Below are 17,035 nucleotides of genomic sequence, written 5' to 3'. Positions count from 1 at the left end.
TTCGTGCACGGGGGGGAGGGGGTGTCCCTCAACCCAGCCTGCACCCTCTCCAATCTGGGACCCCTCAAGGGATGTCCGACTGCCCATTTAGGCCCGATCCTACATCCCTCTCACAATCCAGGACTGCTGGCTCCCAACTGCTCGCCTGCCTGTCTTCCTGATTGCCCCTAACCGCTTTTGCCTGCCAGCCTGATCACCCCCTAACCACTCCCCTGCCAGCCTGATTGATGCCTAACTGTTCCCCTGTCAGCCTGTGTGCCCCTAACTGCCCTCCCCTGAAGGCCTGGTCCCCCGCAACTGCTCTCCCCTGCAGGCCTGGATCCCCCCCAACTGTTCTTCCCTGCAGGCCTGTCGCCCCCAACTTCCCTCCTCTGTTGGCCTGGTCACCCCTAACTGCCCGCCCCTGCAGGCTTGATCGCCCCCAACTACCCTCCCTTGCAGGCCTGGTCCCTTCCAACTGTCCTCCCCTGCTGCCATCTTGTGGTGGCCATCTTGTGTCCATGTGGGGGCAGCCATCTTGTGTGTTGGAGTGATGGTCAATTTGCATATTACTCTTTTATTAAATAGGATTTGCAAAGTTTTTTTTTTTTTTTTTTTTTTTTAGTCTTAAGTACATCATGAACATCAGGTACTTTTGAGAAAAAATTTAAGTTGAGACGTAAAATTTATTATTAAATCTAGCAGACCTGAGTACCACCCCCTTCCTTGTTAAAAAGTATATATTTAGAACTGTGTGACACTGACAATGTTATTTGACTATGAGTTTAGATTTTTTTGTGTGGTTTTTTTGGTTGTTGTTGTTGTTAGCTCATTCATTTGGCAAAGGTTTGTTGAATTTGTACTATTCCGAGGACATTTTGTTGGGTTCTTAGACTCTTAAAAAAATACTAGAAGGTTAAAATAGCAATAAAAGTGACTATTAAGTGTATTATCTCTGTAATTATTTGATTTAATTTAAATTTTATCTGTAACAATGATAGTAATTTCTGTTTCAAATCCTCTCTTTTGTGATGTTTCCTCTGAATTTATGAGCTGCTTTTACTACTAAGTCTGTTGACACTGATGCTACTGCTCATCACCATGGTAAGTAGAAACTTCATAGACAACTGTTAAACAGTGTGTGGAACTCAGAGCTAGATAGGAACTTTGCCATCATCTAGTAAATATTTCCATTTCACAGGTGGCAAGCCTGTCAAATCACAAGTGTGGTTTGTTAGTGTCTGAGTCAGGGCTGCAACTGGGTCTTCTTAGCACCAGCCAGTCTTCCTTCCATTGATCAAAATATGGGCAGTGATCTTTATTTATTTTTCCAAAATCCCACTCAGACCAGTTACACTTTGTTGTGGTTTTAATTATTTTAGCGACATACAGCATTTGAGCTATTTTATTTATTTTGTGTGTTTTTCTATTTATTTATTTTATTTTATTTTTTTAAGAAAGAGGAAGGGAGATAGAAACTTTAATCAGCTGCTCCTGCATGCCCCTTATCAGGGACCAGGCCAGCAACCCGGACATATGCCCTGACTAGGAATTGAATTTGTGACCTCTTAGTTCATGGGTAGATGCTCAATCACTGAGCCACACCAGCCAAGCTCTTTTGAGTTATTTCTATAGATCGTTTTCTATCTTTTACAAAGTTAAGTGAGATTTGTTGGTTATATAGTTATTTGATCATTGTGTTTATTGAATTTATTTATTTTCTGATGCTTTCTGGAGAAAGTGTTGAAGAAGCTAATTGACATTGTTGATAAAGCCAGAGAGTCAAGATATTGGAATAAAGTTTGTAGTTCCAGATTTATTTCTGTCGTCTTTTTATATTTTGCAGACTAACTGCATACTTTGTACTCTTTTCTTTGCCTCATTCTGTTCTGAAATAGCCTTTATTTGTTGTTCCTTGTTGTTCATTGTCTAATAAGAAACTGTCATGGGCATCTTCAAATGGAAATGAAAAATGCTTCCCCCACAGAATCCCCACCATGGCCTGTTTTTGTTTTGTTTTGTTTTTGTTTGTTTGTTTTACTTTGATGCTGTTACTGATGCTGTCCATCTTTGCCTGATCAGCCCCTGGGTTAAGCTGAGCTCAGTGCTCACAACTTGGGTAGCAGTCTCATCAGTACCTTCTTCATTCTGTTTTCCTGTTTCTCTGGAATAGAGGCACATTGAACCACCATAAAGAAAATCAAACAAACACAACTTACCACTTACATAGGCCTCCTTCCTCAAACCCCAAACACTTACATTTCAACTCTGAAACTTGAGAATAAAAGTTAAAGGGACATACCATTTGGGATTATTGATACATCTGGTATGTTTGTATATAGGTGTCTATAAAGATGAGACAAATGCTTTAAGAGTAGCACCTTTTGAGGACTAAAGGAATGTCTAACAAGGGGAAATACTAAGATATGTACATATTTATTACTTTTGTTGCTGGTTTCTCTGGAACAATTTTTTTATGTATTATTATCGATTTTAGAGAGGAAGGAAGAAGGATATAAAAATATCAACGATGAGAGAGAATCATTGATCAGCTGCCTCCTGCAAGCCCCCACTGAGGACCAAGCCCGTAACCCAGGCATGTGCCACGACTGGGAATCGAACCATGACCTCCTGGTTCATAGGTCGATGCTCAGCCACTGAGTCATACTAACCTGGCATGGTACATTCTTGCATAAAGCATGAATTATAGTAAATGGAAATTGCTAGGGACTTGTACGTGGAAACGACACAACTAAGTGCTTCATTTTTTGCCTCCTTTCTTCCCGTTCTTTTTTTTTTTTTTTTTTTAAGAAAAATTGTAAAGTTAATATTTATACAGTTTCCAGGTTGAATTATATTTTTCTTAAATCATTTATTTCTATATTTGTAGATATAATAAGTCTGCTCTTTTGAAATTTCATAGCAGTGATCTATGCACAGAATCACTTAATTTTTTTTTTCTTTTACAGATCCCATATTCCTATTTAAAGCGATCGTGTCATTTTCAATCAGGCAGCCCATCCAAACATGCGGACCTATTATTTCTGCACTGATACAGGAAAGGAGATGGAATTATGGATGAAAGCCATGTTAGATGCTGCCCTGGTACAGACAGAACCTGTGAAAAGGTAAAGGCTTGTAGGAAAAATAATGGTGATTTCCACTTACATTTTATTCCATGCCTTGTAAGTATGTCATTATCATAGTACATATCATTTTAGTTTAGTAGTCATGGTATGAAATCATTTCTCAGAAAGCAAGGATTCATTCATGTTTTATGTAAAATTAACACACCTTACTAAGTTAGTCTGAGATACCACCTGCATTTTTATTCCATCTTTCCTCCTTATTCATTTTCACCTATCAGTGTACTGAGGTGAATCCAGAATTCTAACATTCAAACTGAATGTTCTTTCTTCTTACAGAATTACCTTTAATTTCCGGTAAGTACATTTTTAATTGTTATCTTAAAACTACACAAGATAGGTATTTTTTTTTAAGGTCCTAAATCTTAGAAGAGAATTTATATTCATGAAGTTAATTTCATTATATTTTTAAAATTATGTTGTGTGTTTTTAAAGTTTGATAAATTGAAATAAAATTTTGTTTTGAGTTTTGGTGGGGATTGTGTGTGTGTGTGTTTCAGCATTGTCTGGTTAATTGATTGTTTTATGATGAATGTCTCCAGAAAATAATTCATCAAACATATAGATTATTTCTCAATATATCTCCTTTTTACTGAAATCTACATCATTTCTTTTGAAACTTTAGCACTTAGATTCATTGATAATGTGAATATGTACTATTAAAATTGATCTGTTATTTTTCCCCATGGGTCATTTTAATATTAAACTACATTAAGAACTAGTGAGAGGAATTCTGTTTCTAAAGCTGAATAATGTGCTTTTAAAATATTTTTTATATTCCTGTAATTTGAAGAAAGATGTATGATAAAGTTAAAATATTTTTTTCCCTGTCAGCGATAATTGAGCAGGTCTTAAAAGGAAAATGCTAACTTGTGCTTCTGGGTATTTTTTCTTCTCAGGAAAAAAGAGGATTGTCTTTAGTCTTTTTTAGTGTTTATATAAAGTCTTATGACTTATTGGTTAAAAGACTTAAATTGATGCTATGTATTTGTTTGTTTTTTAAAATGCCAAGTCCAAAGCAACTTAAGTAATCACTAGTAATTGAGCCATGAGAAAAATAAGGAGCATAAAAAAAGAAGGCCCATGATTGAACTCAGGACAGATACTTTTAAGAAAAACAACCTGAACTATATGCGTATTCTGGATTGATACCTAATAAAAGGAATTCCATTTGTTAAAATGACCTGAATGGACATAACAGTGAAGTGGTTAGCACTGATTGCTAGAGAAAACAGTGTAGGTGAAAATAATTAATGGAAAATCTTAAAATAATTTTAACTTCAAAGTAAAATTTTCAGGGAATTATTTAGAATACAGAAATCAATATAATAATTAAAATATTTGATTTCCAGATAATTTCAGTATTATATGTTGTACTTCATTATCTCAGAACTTTAACCTTTTTTTCCTGATACTTTCTACTCTAAAAACTAATAACTACTCATAATTTAGGGTAATAAAGATGACAGTCGATATTTTGGTTTGACTTCTGGTAACCTGTTACGTGCCCGTAACAATTTTTAGCCAGTTGTGTGGTTAGCCAGGAATTATTGAACACTACCTAGGTGTCAGTCACTGTTGCATGTAGAAATTATTTTTTTATTTTACTTCTAGCTGTTATATTTTTATCCTGCCCTGTTAATATTGATTAAAACTGAAGGTACCTAATTACTGTCATATTTCATTTCATTACTGTTGGGGGATTTTCTTTGCTTGGTTTTAGGGCAATGGGCTCTCTTTCCTATATGGCCAGAATACTTATCACCTAAGAGATAAAAACATTTCCTTTTTAACTAGATAGTTCATTGCTTCTGAATTCCTCAAGTATTTAAGCTGTGAACAATAACATAGTCCCCTAGTATGCAGATCATTGATGGAATAAAGCAATCTAAGCATAACATACATTCTCTGAATAATTTCCATCTCCATGGCCTGTTATTTTCATTTTCTATGTTTGCATGTATATTCTACAGTAACTTAAATGACTCTTTTTAAAGTTAGATCACAAGCTTTACATTAATTATGTTATCCTAGCATACATTTCCGAATCAGTTTTATTCCAGTTAGAGAAAAGTCAGCATGTGTGATTTTTTTTTTTATTACATTTTTTTAAAATGATACATTTTTTGGGGGGAATAAGACAAAAGGCAATGCCGTTCTGGTTTAAAATATAGCTTTAGATAGACTAGAAGTAACTAAGTTTTAAAAAATCTTTTCAGATAGTTGATATCCGTGATAAAAATTCCTTCCCACCCCACCTCCAAATTTAGGATGAGTGTCCTTTGTGGAAGTCTTCTGACTATTGTCTTTCAAGGGGAAGGCACTCCGTATAGCGTATCAGTAAATTTTCTCAGTATCTGTATTGCTTCCAATCTAGATGCTATACATTTTATCTAACCTGAATAAATGGGTAGTCCAGAACTTTACTTCAAGAAAAATAGTCCCACTTCACTTTTGCCTCATTGATCATATTCCAAGCTACCTATCAATAGCTGTGTATTATGGATTATTGTCTGTACATCACTGAAACTGGCAGCAGTGGCACGCTTAGGATTCAACAGCATTTTTACATATTGAAGTGTGGCCAGTTCCTGAAAGGCTTCACGCATGGCTTGATCTGGGCCATTTCATTGCAGGTTCAGACACTCAGCTTAGCCTTGTCAGAGCCTGAAAGTGATTGGTCTCAGGGCAGCTGATGCTCATCAGAAAGACCTAGAGATAGCAACTGGGATGGTGAGCAGTAAAACTGTCCAGTGGTCCAGACACACACAGTTAAGCGGCACATCCTTCTGGTGAAAGATGGACATTGGGATGCCAGATTCTAATCCAAAATTGCTTAATGGGATGGGGTGATAATGGTAATAAATGTGGCAGCCACTGATGTACTCCTCTGGTCCTCACAACATCCTTCAGTTATCCCCATTTATCGAAAAGAAGATTGAGGCACAGTAATTTTCTTCAAAGACAGAAACAGCTAGAAAGAGGTAGAGCTGGAAGCTGAGTATGTGTAGTCTGGCTCCAAGAGCTATTAGCCGAAACTCGGATCCTCTTGAATATGAACAGAGTTGGTTAGTCATGTGGTTCAGATCTCTGATAGCACCAGACTATAATTTCCTGGTGTCATCATTTCCACAAACCAGACTCATGTTTGTCTCATGATGAATTAACCCTCCTGGCTGGAAGCTATGTTGTTTATTTCAAATGACTAGATGCTGCAGCTCTTTAAGTGTGGCTTTTGTGGTTTCACTGTGAAAGGGCAATCTTATTTGCTTTATTTTCAGATTTCTAATGGTGGGTACACTCACGACTTTTTACTCTCTGTATGTTTTGTTTCATACAGAGGATTTGTACTGGCTTGTCCTCAGTGACCCTGTTAGGGTTTTTTTGTTGTTGTTCTTTTGGTGTTTTTTTTTTTTTAGTAAAAGGTAATTTTACATCTTTCCTAGATTGAATCGCAGAAATAATATGTCCTTCGTTTCATCTGACTCACTATGATTTTCTTCTCTGATTTCAGAGTGGACAAGATCACATCTGAAAACGCACCAGCAAAAGAAATCAATAACTTTCCCAACCATCGAGTGCTGATTAAACCGGAGGTCCAGAATAACCAGAAAAACAAGGAGATCAGCAAAAGTGAAGAAAAAAAGGCATTAGAAGCTGAAAAATATGGATTTCAGAAGGATGGTCAAGATAGACCATTAACAAAAATTAATAGTGTCAAGTTGAATTCTCTGCCATCTGAATATGATGGGTCAACAGGCCCGGCTCAGACCGGACACTACAGGCCAGTCAATATGAATAGTTCAGAGAACAAAACGGTCAATGTTAGCCTGGCGGATCTCAGAGGGGGCAGTCATCCCAACGCAGGGCCCTTCCACCCTGAGGCTGACCGCATCATACAAAGAACCAACTCAATGCAGCAGTTGGAGCAGTGGATTAAAATCCAGAAGGGGAGGGGTCAGGAAGAAGAAGCCAGGGGGTAAGTGTTATGAGCCTAAGTTTCTTTCATGCTGTGTTGGGGGAGATTGGCTTCTGAGATGCCAGTTAAAGGTGTTATTTTAAATTGTGATTTAGATACTATAGTTTTGTTACTATATCTTTGTTTTATAGAATCAAATATGTGTGTTTTTCTCTGTCTCCTATTGTTGTCCCCCAACTTTACTAGTAATGACCAGGAGTTATTCTCCCATGGCCCAGCACAGGAGAAGGCGTAGGTTGTGGGTAGAGATCATGTTTGTTTGGGATAACCCTCTCTCTTCTCCTCTCTCTCCCCCTCTCTTTCCACCTCCCTCCTCTGACTGGCTTCCATTGGTAACTTGTGCAGAGATCTCCTGTGGCAAGTAACGGAAGTAATGGCTTATGCTCTCTAGTTCTTCATCTCCTTCCCTGACTTTCTTAACTCATAATACACGTGACTAAGTATTATATTTATTCATCTAAGCATTTATCATTCATGCACACACATGTTCTTTCATACGTTTATTGATAAGTACTATGTGCTAATCATGGGGCCAGAAAATAAAACAATGAAAAGGTGCTGTCCAGATTTCTCCCAGAGGTTCTTATCTAGGAGGGGAGAAATCTAAATAAAGGAGTGCAGTATCTAGTGACAAGTACAGTGGAGGAAGAACAGGATGCTGTATGTAAGAACGTGTTTCAGGGACTGCCAACGCAGTCCAGGGGTTCTCACAAAAAACTTTCTGGAGGAACAGGATACAGTCAACATATAAAGATATGCTCCTGTTGGTTTAGATATGCAGAAATACAGATTAGATAGAGAGCAGGAAAGGGAATCCAAAGACATCCAGTATAGCTTAGGTACAACTGCTACAATGCTGGATGAGAAACGAGGCTAGAGAGATAAGCAGGAATATATGTATTCAGATTTGTGTTCCAGAAAGATCATCCTGGCTGCAGAATCTGGAGAATAAATTGGAGGAAGTTCAAAAGCTATTGGAGTAACTGAAATGAGGAAAGGGGGGGGAATGTGATGTGTTCAAGATACATTTGACTTGTCTAGTTGAGTGCTCGAATGTGCTTGATTGCAAACTGGTCTTGCTCAAGTCTGATTTGAGTGATTGAGCAAAATCAAGAAAGACTCCCTGCTCTGGGGCCTGGTCATCAAAGTTGTCTGGTGCCTTTTACTGTATAGAAAAGATTTGGGAAGAGAGGAGGTAATGAATGATTGTGCGGGTTAAATTAAGGGGTGGATGGGAAGGAGTAAGGGACTGTCTACAAAGGAGACAAAAATGAAGGCCAGAGGAAATGGAGGAAAAGCAGGTACCTATGGGATGAGAAAAAGTGCTCTGTCGTTCGTCGAGAATTTAATGATGCAAAATTTAAAAAGTTCTCTAATGTATTGGCATATGTACATAAAAATTAACTTCAGAGTTATTGTAACTCTTACCTCTCAGTAATAGAAAACCAGAAAACAAAGGCATTGATGTTTTTGATTAAATGAAGATTAACTTATTTTAATAGTGAAACACCTAAGGTATAGGAAGGTGCATCCAGTTTGCTCGGTTGTCATGGCTGACATCCGCAGTTGTCGGCCGAAGTCTGTCTTCTGTTCAGCAACACAGCTCAAAAGCCTGGGTGCACGTGGCTCCATCTGTTGTTAGCTCCACCAAGGTGCAAAAACATTCTCCAGTGCTGTGTGGTTCACTCCCGTATTCTTCCTCCCCACCCTCAGCGCTCCCCTTTCTAACTTTCCCAAGGGAGAATTGCCAGAAATATTTGCTATTTCCCAAAAGTAAAATTTGATTAGACCGAAGAGGAGCCAGAGGTTGTTCTGGGAAGAAAAGCAAGAAAGAATGTTTGGAAGTACTTATTAAGGTAGTAATCATGTTCAGGAAACAATAATAAAAATGCCAGCCAGAAGATTTGCAGAATGTGCACCCAGCAAGTCAAATCTCACTTCTTTGTGGAATCACTTTTCTACACGTAAGATCATACTTTCTTACGGTTGTTGAAAGTTAAAAAAAAGTTCAACAGATATCTGGGAGTTCGTTTTAAAATGGTTGAGCATGACGATTAGTTCCCAAGCACTTTTAGGTCCCTTGATGGGTAGAATTAACATCCATACAAACTTTTTGCGACTTTTTCCTGCGAAGGCAGCTTCTGCAGGCTGCTCGCCTGAGGTTATTTTGAGCTAAGGTTTCTCTGCCTTGCTCTTCCAGCTTTGGCTTCACTGGCTCGTGTCCAGTATATGGACCATTGAGATATATCATCTCCATTATTATGTAAACCTCATACTGGGGGGGAAAAATAGTTGTGATGTTTTATAATGAAATAATTTAATTTTTATTGGTGGGAAGAAGCCTAATGGCAGTTCATGGTGATAATTTATTTTGTAACACTTTTTAAGAAAGGCTTGCTTTTATTCTTCAAGTTCTGGTAGAAAGAAAACAGGTTTAATACATAGCCAAAGAGTAGACCCCTGCATCTGTGAACGGAGCTTTCAGCCTTCTTTGTGAGTGGGGGGCACTGCTGAGGTGCACGGGGCCTTAGGCCATTGTTCTGCTTGGCGGAATCCCAGGGCCTGGGTTTTCACGGCGCTTGACAGGCAGCCGCTTGACAGGCAGCCGCTGGTGAATGGAGCACTAAACCTGACGAAGGAGCCCCCAGGGTTCCTTTTTTGAAGCTTTCACTTAAAAGTAAATCACATTTTTCCTTAATTTGAATTTATTTGGGGAAGACCACAGAAGGAAACTGTCTTTTTTGAAAAACAGGTCTCAAAATGCTGGGCAGGATATGGGATAAAAATAAACTTAACTTGATCAGTAACCTAGTTTTTTAAAATTCCCCAAAAGTGGTCCCAAAGATGGCAGAGGAGGCTTTTAAACTTTGTGGTCATTAATTAGTCAAGCTGAGTAGGGAAACAGCCTGTGTTACTGACCAGATGATGGGCTTACAGTTCAAGTTCAGTACACATCGCTACAACAGGGTGCAGCACACATGTTAGGAGCACTTCAGAGCACTGACAGGTGTCTGGTGTGATTGTATTTCCTGAACTGGAATCTACACATTAGTTGATAGGCAGTTTTTAGTGTGTTTTAGATTGACAATGATTGCCCCTTCCTTACATGATTGTAAATGATCTTTGCACATATTTCCAAACTTGATATAAAGTTAATACCATTTATATTTTCAGTATCTGCTTCTGTGATGTAGTTTAGTGCCCAATCCAGAGCCTTTTGCATGTCAAGGCCACTCTAGTATTTTTCTGAGTATACGAAAGAGCAAGTAGACGAAGGTATGCCGGGTAAATTACTTTAGTACTAGAGCAGAATTCCTTGAATGGCATCAAATTCCCCTGGCTGACAAGCTCCCTAACCAGATAGCCATGGGTTGCCAACTCTGGCCTTTTTTTTTTTTTTCAAGGGGAACAGGGAGGGAGACCAAGCGGGGGAGATGGGAGTCTGTGGAAGGAAAGCAGCAAAGAATTGAGCTTTTTACACGGGTCCCATCGGAGCATTGGTACTGTGGCCCCAGCGCCACCAGATGGTCGGCCTCGCCGCAGTGTTTCTCATCTAGGAGGGCTTCGTTCCGTTGTGAGCGAGCCCGTTAGGAGTGGAGACATTGCAAAGCTAAAGAACAATCAGCATGATGAAGGAAATTTAGTTTAGGGAAAAGGTTGAAAAAATTGGAAATATTTCGAATACAGAATAAGATGTGGGGTTTTCAAGCTGTAACATAACTTGGTGATAAAATCATCTTCTAGATAAGAAAACCAAATCCCCCAAATTTTCAGTTGGCCAGATTTTGTTCACAGTTTTATATCTGAAATGTTGGGTTTTAAGTATTTTGTCTTCAAATTTTTAGCTTTAGCTTTAAGTGATTTTTATTTTTCAAGTTAAGAAAAGTAATCAGGGGAAATTATTTCTTTAAAACACAAATGTACTGATGTGCCTTTTCCATGATCATGCTTTCTGAAGGAAAGGGTTCAATAGAGGAGCCACATAGACCTGCAATTAATTGTTCATTTCCTGTCTTCATGTTCTTTGGGCACAACTCAAAGACTTCGGTATTCCATCCATATACAGAAATCCTATTTAACTGTCTGGTGATATGTATGAGATTCTAGGAGTTTGTTTCTTATACAAAAACAAATAAGATGTGAGACAAATATGGGATTAGATATTGAATATTCTTCGTTATAAAGTATAAATATTCTTCTTTAAACCAAACTGTACATTGTGCAGAACTAATGGTCTTTTATGTAAGTGTCATAGATGCTGTTTATGTAATGTACTAAATCCATCAAATTAAATTTCATGAAAAGATTAAAATGTGTTCATTAGTAATTTATGCCTTGTATAATAATCAATATTTTGATCTTTAAAAAAAAAAAGTCCTCAGATATATTGTACTTACCAGAAGAAAAAAAATGCAGACTCTGGAAAGCAACTCTCCCCTTCATTTTTATATTTCAATTCTTTTATTTTAGAGTAATTTCTTACCAGACGTTACCAAGAAATATGCCAAGCCACCGAGCCCAGGTCATGGTCCGATACCCGGAAGGGTATAGAACACTCCCACGAAACAGCAAGACCAGGCCTGAGAGTCTCTGCAGTGGAACCCCGTCCCCTCATGACAAAACAGTGGGGCCTGGTGCCGAGGAGAAGCGAAGGTCAATGAGAGACGACACGATGTGGCAGCTGTACGAGTGGCAGCAGCGTCAGTTCTACAATAAGCAGAGCACCCTCCCTCGGCACGGGACTCTGACCAGTCCCAAGACCATGGTTAATATTTCGGACCAGACAATGCACTCGATTCCCACGTCACCTTCCCATGGGTCAATAGCTGCTTATCAGGGATACTCCCCTCAACGGACCTACAGATCAGAGGTGACCTCACCAATTCAGAGAGGAGACGTGACGATAGACCGCAGGCACAGGGCCCATCACCCTAAGGTAAATGTCGGCTAATCTCGTGTCAGCCGCTACTTTATGCATGTGTGGTGTGTGGATTTTTTTCTAGTACACTAGTCTTTCATTTATTTATCCATGTATTTATTTTTATATTTTTTGTTGTTGTGTGTTTATTTTTATTTTTGAAGCAATTTTAAACTCACAGAACAGCTGCAATGAATGTGAGACAAGGAAATAGGGAAGAACAGGCAAGGTAGCTCCTTTTTTTTGTTTTAAAAATTAAGGAAGAATATTCTGCAGTGTCAAAATCTCATGTATCAAACCTCTCAGGAGCACAGAAACAGTTCTTGAGCGGATGCATTATGCATTCTTTTGCTTGGTAGCGTCTCTCATCCGCTTTCCACGTAGGTTCAGACCACATGTATTTCTATTGGCTCTTCACTCACTTGCAGATTCTGCACCTGCCAACCTCACCTCCTAACCACCAGCTGAGTATATGGCATATTGAAATATCTCCTTACATACTGATTTAATATTGGAATAACAATGCTTACTGGTATAGACTTCTAAAAAATTGAGATTAAGAGATCATGTTTTAATTTGTATCTTAAGTTAGTTAAAGCGTTGCTTAGCAGATTATTAGAAGTGACTTCGGGATGCTTTTATCGATCAGCTTCTCATAATGCTAAAGAGTTGTTTCGATCAGACAGCCTGTTCTCGATGTCTGTCCTGTCATTTTCTTTTTTTTTTAATATATTTTATTGATTTTTCACAGAGAGGAAGGGAGAGGAATAGAGAGTTAGAAACATCGATGAGAGAGAAACATCGCTCAGCCGCCTCCTGCACACTCCCCACTGGGTATGTGCCCGCAACCAAGGTACATGCCCTTGACTGGAATCGAACCTGGGACCCTTGAGTCCACAGGCCAACGCTCTATCCACTAAGCCAAACCAGTTAGGGTTGTTATTTTCTTTTTAATTATAAAGAATTTCTTGCTTTATACCGCTTTAAGATACACTTGTTTTTATCCTTGTGATAGGCTGAATCTTTCCCATACATCATTGTCTAAAGCCTTTGCTTGCTTTTTCCATAAATAAGAGTTAGCTAGAAGTTGACAAGTCAGTCAGGAAGTTTCTGATTGGAGGAAGTGAGCCTTGCCAGGAAAAGGCTCACTTTGAACTTCATTGTCACAAAGTTTAGTGTTTGTCACTTTGTACATCCAGAGGCAAATCATATGTAATAAAGATGGTAACAACATTCAAGAGAAATCTGATCGAATACAACTTATTAATGTGTGGTTGAAAAGTGTTCTCATATTTATTAGTATTTTTTGTATTCCTAGCCAAAATTTATCATCTTTTTGTTTGTTTGTTTGTTTTAACCCTCACCTGAGGCTATTTTTCCATTGATTTTTTTTAGAGAGATTGGAAGATAGAGGGAAAGACAGAGAGAGACATCAATTGGTTGCCTCCTGCACTCAGAAGGGGCCTGCAACTGAGGTACATGCCCTTGACCGGAATCGAACCCTTTGGTCCACAGGCTGATGCTCTGTCCACTGAACCAAACCAGCTAGGCCTATCATCTGTTTTAACAATAAATATGAAATGAATATGTTCTCTTTATTCAGTTCCCAGTTAACTCCTCCTCCCCAATAAACTTCTCCAATATTGCCAATTCTCCCCACCCCGCAACAGTCTTACCTTTGATGTGATCAGTGGTTCTCGAAGTATGGCCCATAGACCACTCAGGGGGAGGAGATGGGGGTTCTCCTGAGGGTCCCCATGATTCTCTCAGTAAGTAAGTTCAAAACTATTTTTGTAATAATAATAAGGCATTTTCCGTTGTGCTACCATTTTCAAAGAGTGCAAAAGCAATGGTGGGTAGAAGTACTGGTACCTTAGTCTAAATCGAGGGAGGGGCTCCAAACCATGCTAGAGGTCATTGTATGCTTCACGGCCATAGACTTGCAGTAAAAATAAATAAAGGAGCAGTTTCACTTAAGAATCCCTTTGAGCCCTGGCCGATGTGGCCCAGTTGGTTGAGTGTTGGTTCCATGTTCCAAAAGGTTGCAAGTTAGATTCCCAATCGGGGCACATGCCCAGGTTTTGGGTTTGATCCTCAGTAGGGAACATGCAGGAGGCATCTGATTGATGTTTTTCTCTGTCTCTCTACCTCTCCCTTTCTCTCTCTCTCTCTAAAATAAATAAAAACATTTCAAAAAAAAAAAAAAAAAAAACCCTTTGATAAAACAGTGAAGGACAATTTTATCATTTTAATATTCTGTGTGATGAAATGGGAAATATACTTCAAGAATTTCTATTGCATACCAGAGTACTAATGGTTGTCTCCCAGAAAAACACTTGCATGATTATTTGAGTTGCAAGCTGAACTAGCTGCTTTTTTTTTTTTTTTTTTTGTGAAACCCCATTTTTACTTGAAAGAATGAATGACAAAGTATAGTTTTAGTATTGAAACGAATGACAGACTTAGTATTTGACAGACACTTCTCAAAGTGAAATGTTAGCCTGTCACTTCATGGAAAGCAGCTGACAGTATCTGTCACTGATGACAACATTTGAACTTGCAAGCAAAAATTAGAATTTTAGAAATCTCGTATCTGCTTCTTTGAGCTTGCTAGCTTTCCAGTGCTTTAAGATCAGGGGTGGTACTAACAGATGGGAATTACTAGTGCTGTATGCTGAGGTGTGTCAACTTGGGAACATCTGCATAACTCACCAAACCAGTATTTTCCACATGACCAATGTTTGATACTACAAATTCATGAATGGATAGGAGAGTCATTTAAACTGCAAACAGACTAACGGATGTTACTGAAACAGAGTACGAAAGTTTATTGATACAGTTTCAGATACCACTTTGCAACTAACCTTTAAGAAAATATCACTTTTCAAGATTTAGTGTAATTTCAAAGATACTTACAACTATCCAAAAAAGCTATTAAAGTTCCCCTCCCTTTTCAATATATATATATATATTGTAGGTGGGATTTTCTTTGTGTACTTCCACTAAAAAAAAAGATTATCACAATAGATTGAATACAGCAGCAAATATGAAAATCTAGCCAGACATTAAAGAGATTTTCAAAACTGTAAAACAGTATCCCTCTTGTCACTAAATTTTCTTTTTAAGGATATAAAGGGCTCCTGAGATCAATAAGTTTGAGAACCACTGAGCCAGACGATAGAGAATTACCCTGTCGGCATCTATATTTTAGTCAAGAAATTTTAGTATCTATCTTTTGGGGGTTTTTTGGTTTTGTTTTGTTTTTTTTTTTGAAAATTATTTTATTTCTTTATTTTGTTTGTTTTTCTATCACCATGTCTCCCCACACCCCCCAATATCCTTTTCCACCTCCACCAGTATCTATCTTCACTCATAAGCACTACAGCAATTTTTAAGTGGTATTCTACAATATAAATTTAAGATTTCTCATCTCTGACATTGACCATAGAAATATGTATATTGTGCCTTTATTTTCCTAGCATGTCTATGTGCCTGACAGGAGGTCAATGCCAGCTGGCCTGACTTTACAGTCTGTCAGTCCCCAGAGCCTGCAAGGCAAAACAGTGAGTATGATATCTCTATTTACCATATCATGTTTTATGTATGTGCTAACATGATAGCACATATCTGACATAGCTTGTAAGTTTGAATTTTCAGACCGGTGCCTCCCAAAGAAAAACCATGAATGTTTTTGTGGAAGAGAATGCTCATCAGAAGAATTTGGAATCATGTAGCCATTTCAGAGTCTGGCTGGATAGCTCTCCCTAAAATGTCTGACTGCCTCCATACAAGATTATATTTTGAAGTTTTATTGTAGAACCTGGGTTTCTCTACTGCGTTGGGTGTTGATCCCCTCATCCTTAAAACAGAAGTTGGAATAGGTCATTAGTGGAACCAATTCAGCAAGCAACCATGTGTAGTCAAACTACAAGCCTAATAAGAAGTTTCTCCTGTGGATTTTTAGATAGATTAACTACTTTAGAGCAGAATAAAAACTAATTTGCATATTTATGAAGCGAAAGAGTGACTATAAAAATACTTAATCATTATCATTTTATTATCAGTGTTATGTTCAAGGTGAGAAGGAGCTATATTATCAGGACACTATTATTCAAGTTAAAGAGAAAAGATGACTTTTCATCATTTTATTTTAATGGCATTATTTTATCAGGAGAACTATGCTTTAGTATCTATCAGTAGGTAGTTTCGCTTTCTGTGGAGATGTGATTTGAAGACCTATATACTGTGGTTGTTCCTTATTTAAAATTCTCTTCCTGCAGTAATCAGAACAAATTCATGTATTTTACAAACATTCTTTTATCTTTTACACACTTAGATATAAGGAAGATTCCCTGGCTTTAAATTACTTGCGGTTTATTCATTCAAGGTTAAAATATTGCTTGACTAAAATTAAAAACTTTTAGATGTTGGAATTTTAAAATATTAAATTATAAATCTAACAAGCAGACATTAGACATAAGATAATGCTAAATATCATACTATAAAATTTTCTCTTCTGCCTTGCTCCCTCTAGTGGGTATTTAGGATAAAAAATTATTTAGCATCTACTTTTGAGGGAGTGAGATGTGCCTCTTTTTATTTTGATTCAAAATTCAAATATCTTGTAAACTTAATTGGAATATTTCATCCTTTTGTGAAAATATCTCTTTATCTTTTTAACTCCATAAACAACAAACCAGAGTTTGAAGATTTCTCCTTTTGGTATATCTGCCAAATAGCACTCTGGTATTTAATTCTCTTACTCCACCCTACCCTCTCCCTGGTCAGACCTCAAGGACTTGGTCATAAGACATAGACTACCCACAGTCATGAGGTCACAAGATGTGGTTGGCATCAGTTTAAAAGCAACTATTCTTTTGGTTACGAAATTTCTTCTTCAAGTCATACATGCATTCTTAGACTATTTACTATAAAAGACTTTTGTCTCATCTATATACTCACTTTTATCTAAAGAAACGAGTAGTAACTGGTTTATTTACTCCTGACATTTTT

At 37.8% G+C, this 17,035-nt stretch overlaps 1 protein-coding gene across 1 annotated transcript in view; it reads left to right on the top strand.

Annotated features, from left to right (window-relative positions):
* PLEKHA5 (pleckstrin homology domain containing A5) overlaps positions 1-17,035 on the top strand; it is a 215,268-nt gene that overhangs the window by 142,380 nt on the left and 55,853 nt on the right. The window contains exons 9-12 of the mRNA XM_054719239.1: positions 2,992-3,107; positions 6,640-7,104; positions 11,575-12,040; positions 15,502-15,585. Of these exons, the coding sequence (XP_054575214.1) occupies positions 2,992-3,107; positions 6,640-7,104; positions 11,575-12,040; positions 15,502-15,585 (1,131 nt within the window). The remainder of the gene's footprint in view (positions 1-2,991; positions 3,108-6,639; positions 7,105-11,574; positions 12,041-15,501; positions 15,586-17,035) is intronic.

This window comes from Eptesicus fuscus, chromosome 7 (genome assembly GCF_027574615.1).
Source record: "Eptesicus fuscus isolate TK198812 chromosome 7, DD_ASM_mEF_20220401, whole genome shotgun sequence".
In the NCBI taxonomy this organism is placed as follows: Eukaryota; Metazoa; Chordata; class Mammalia; order Chiroptera; family Vespertilionidae; genus Eptesicus; species Eptesicus fuscus.
This window is presented reverse-complemented; position numbering and strand designations above follow the sequence as displayed.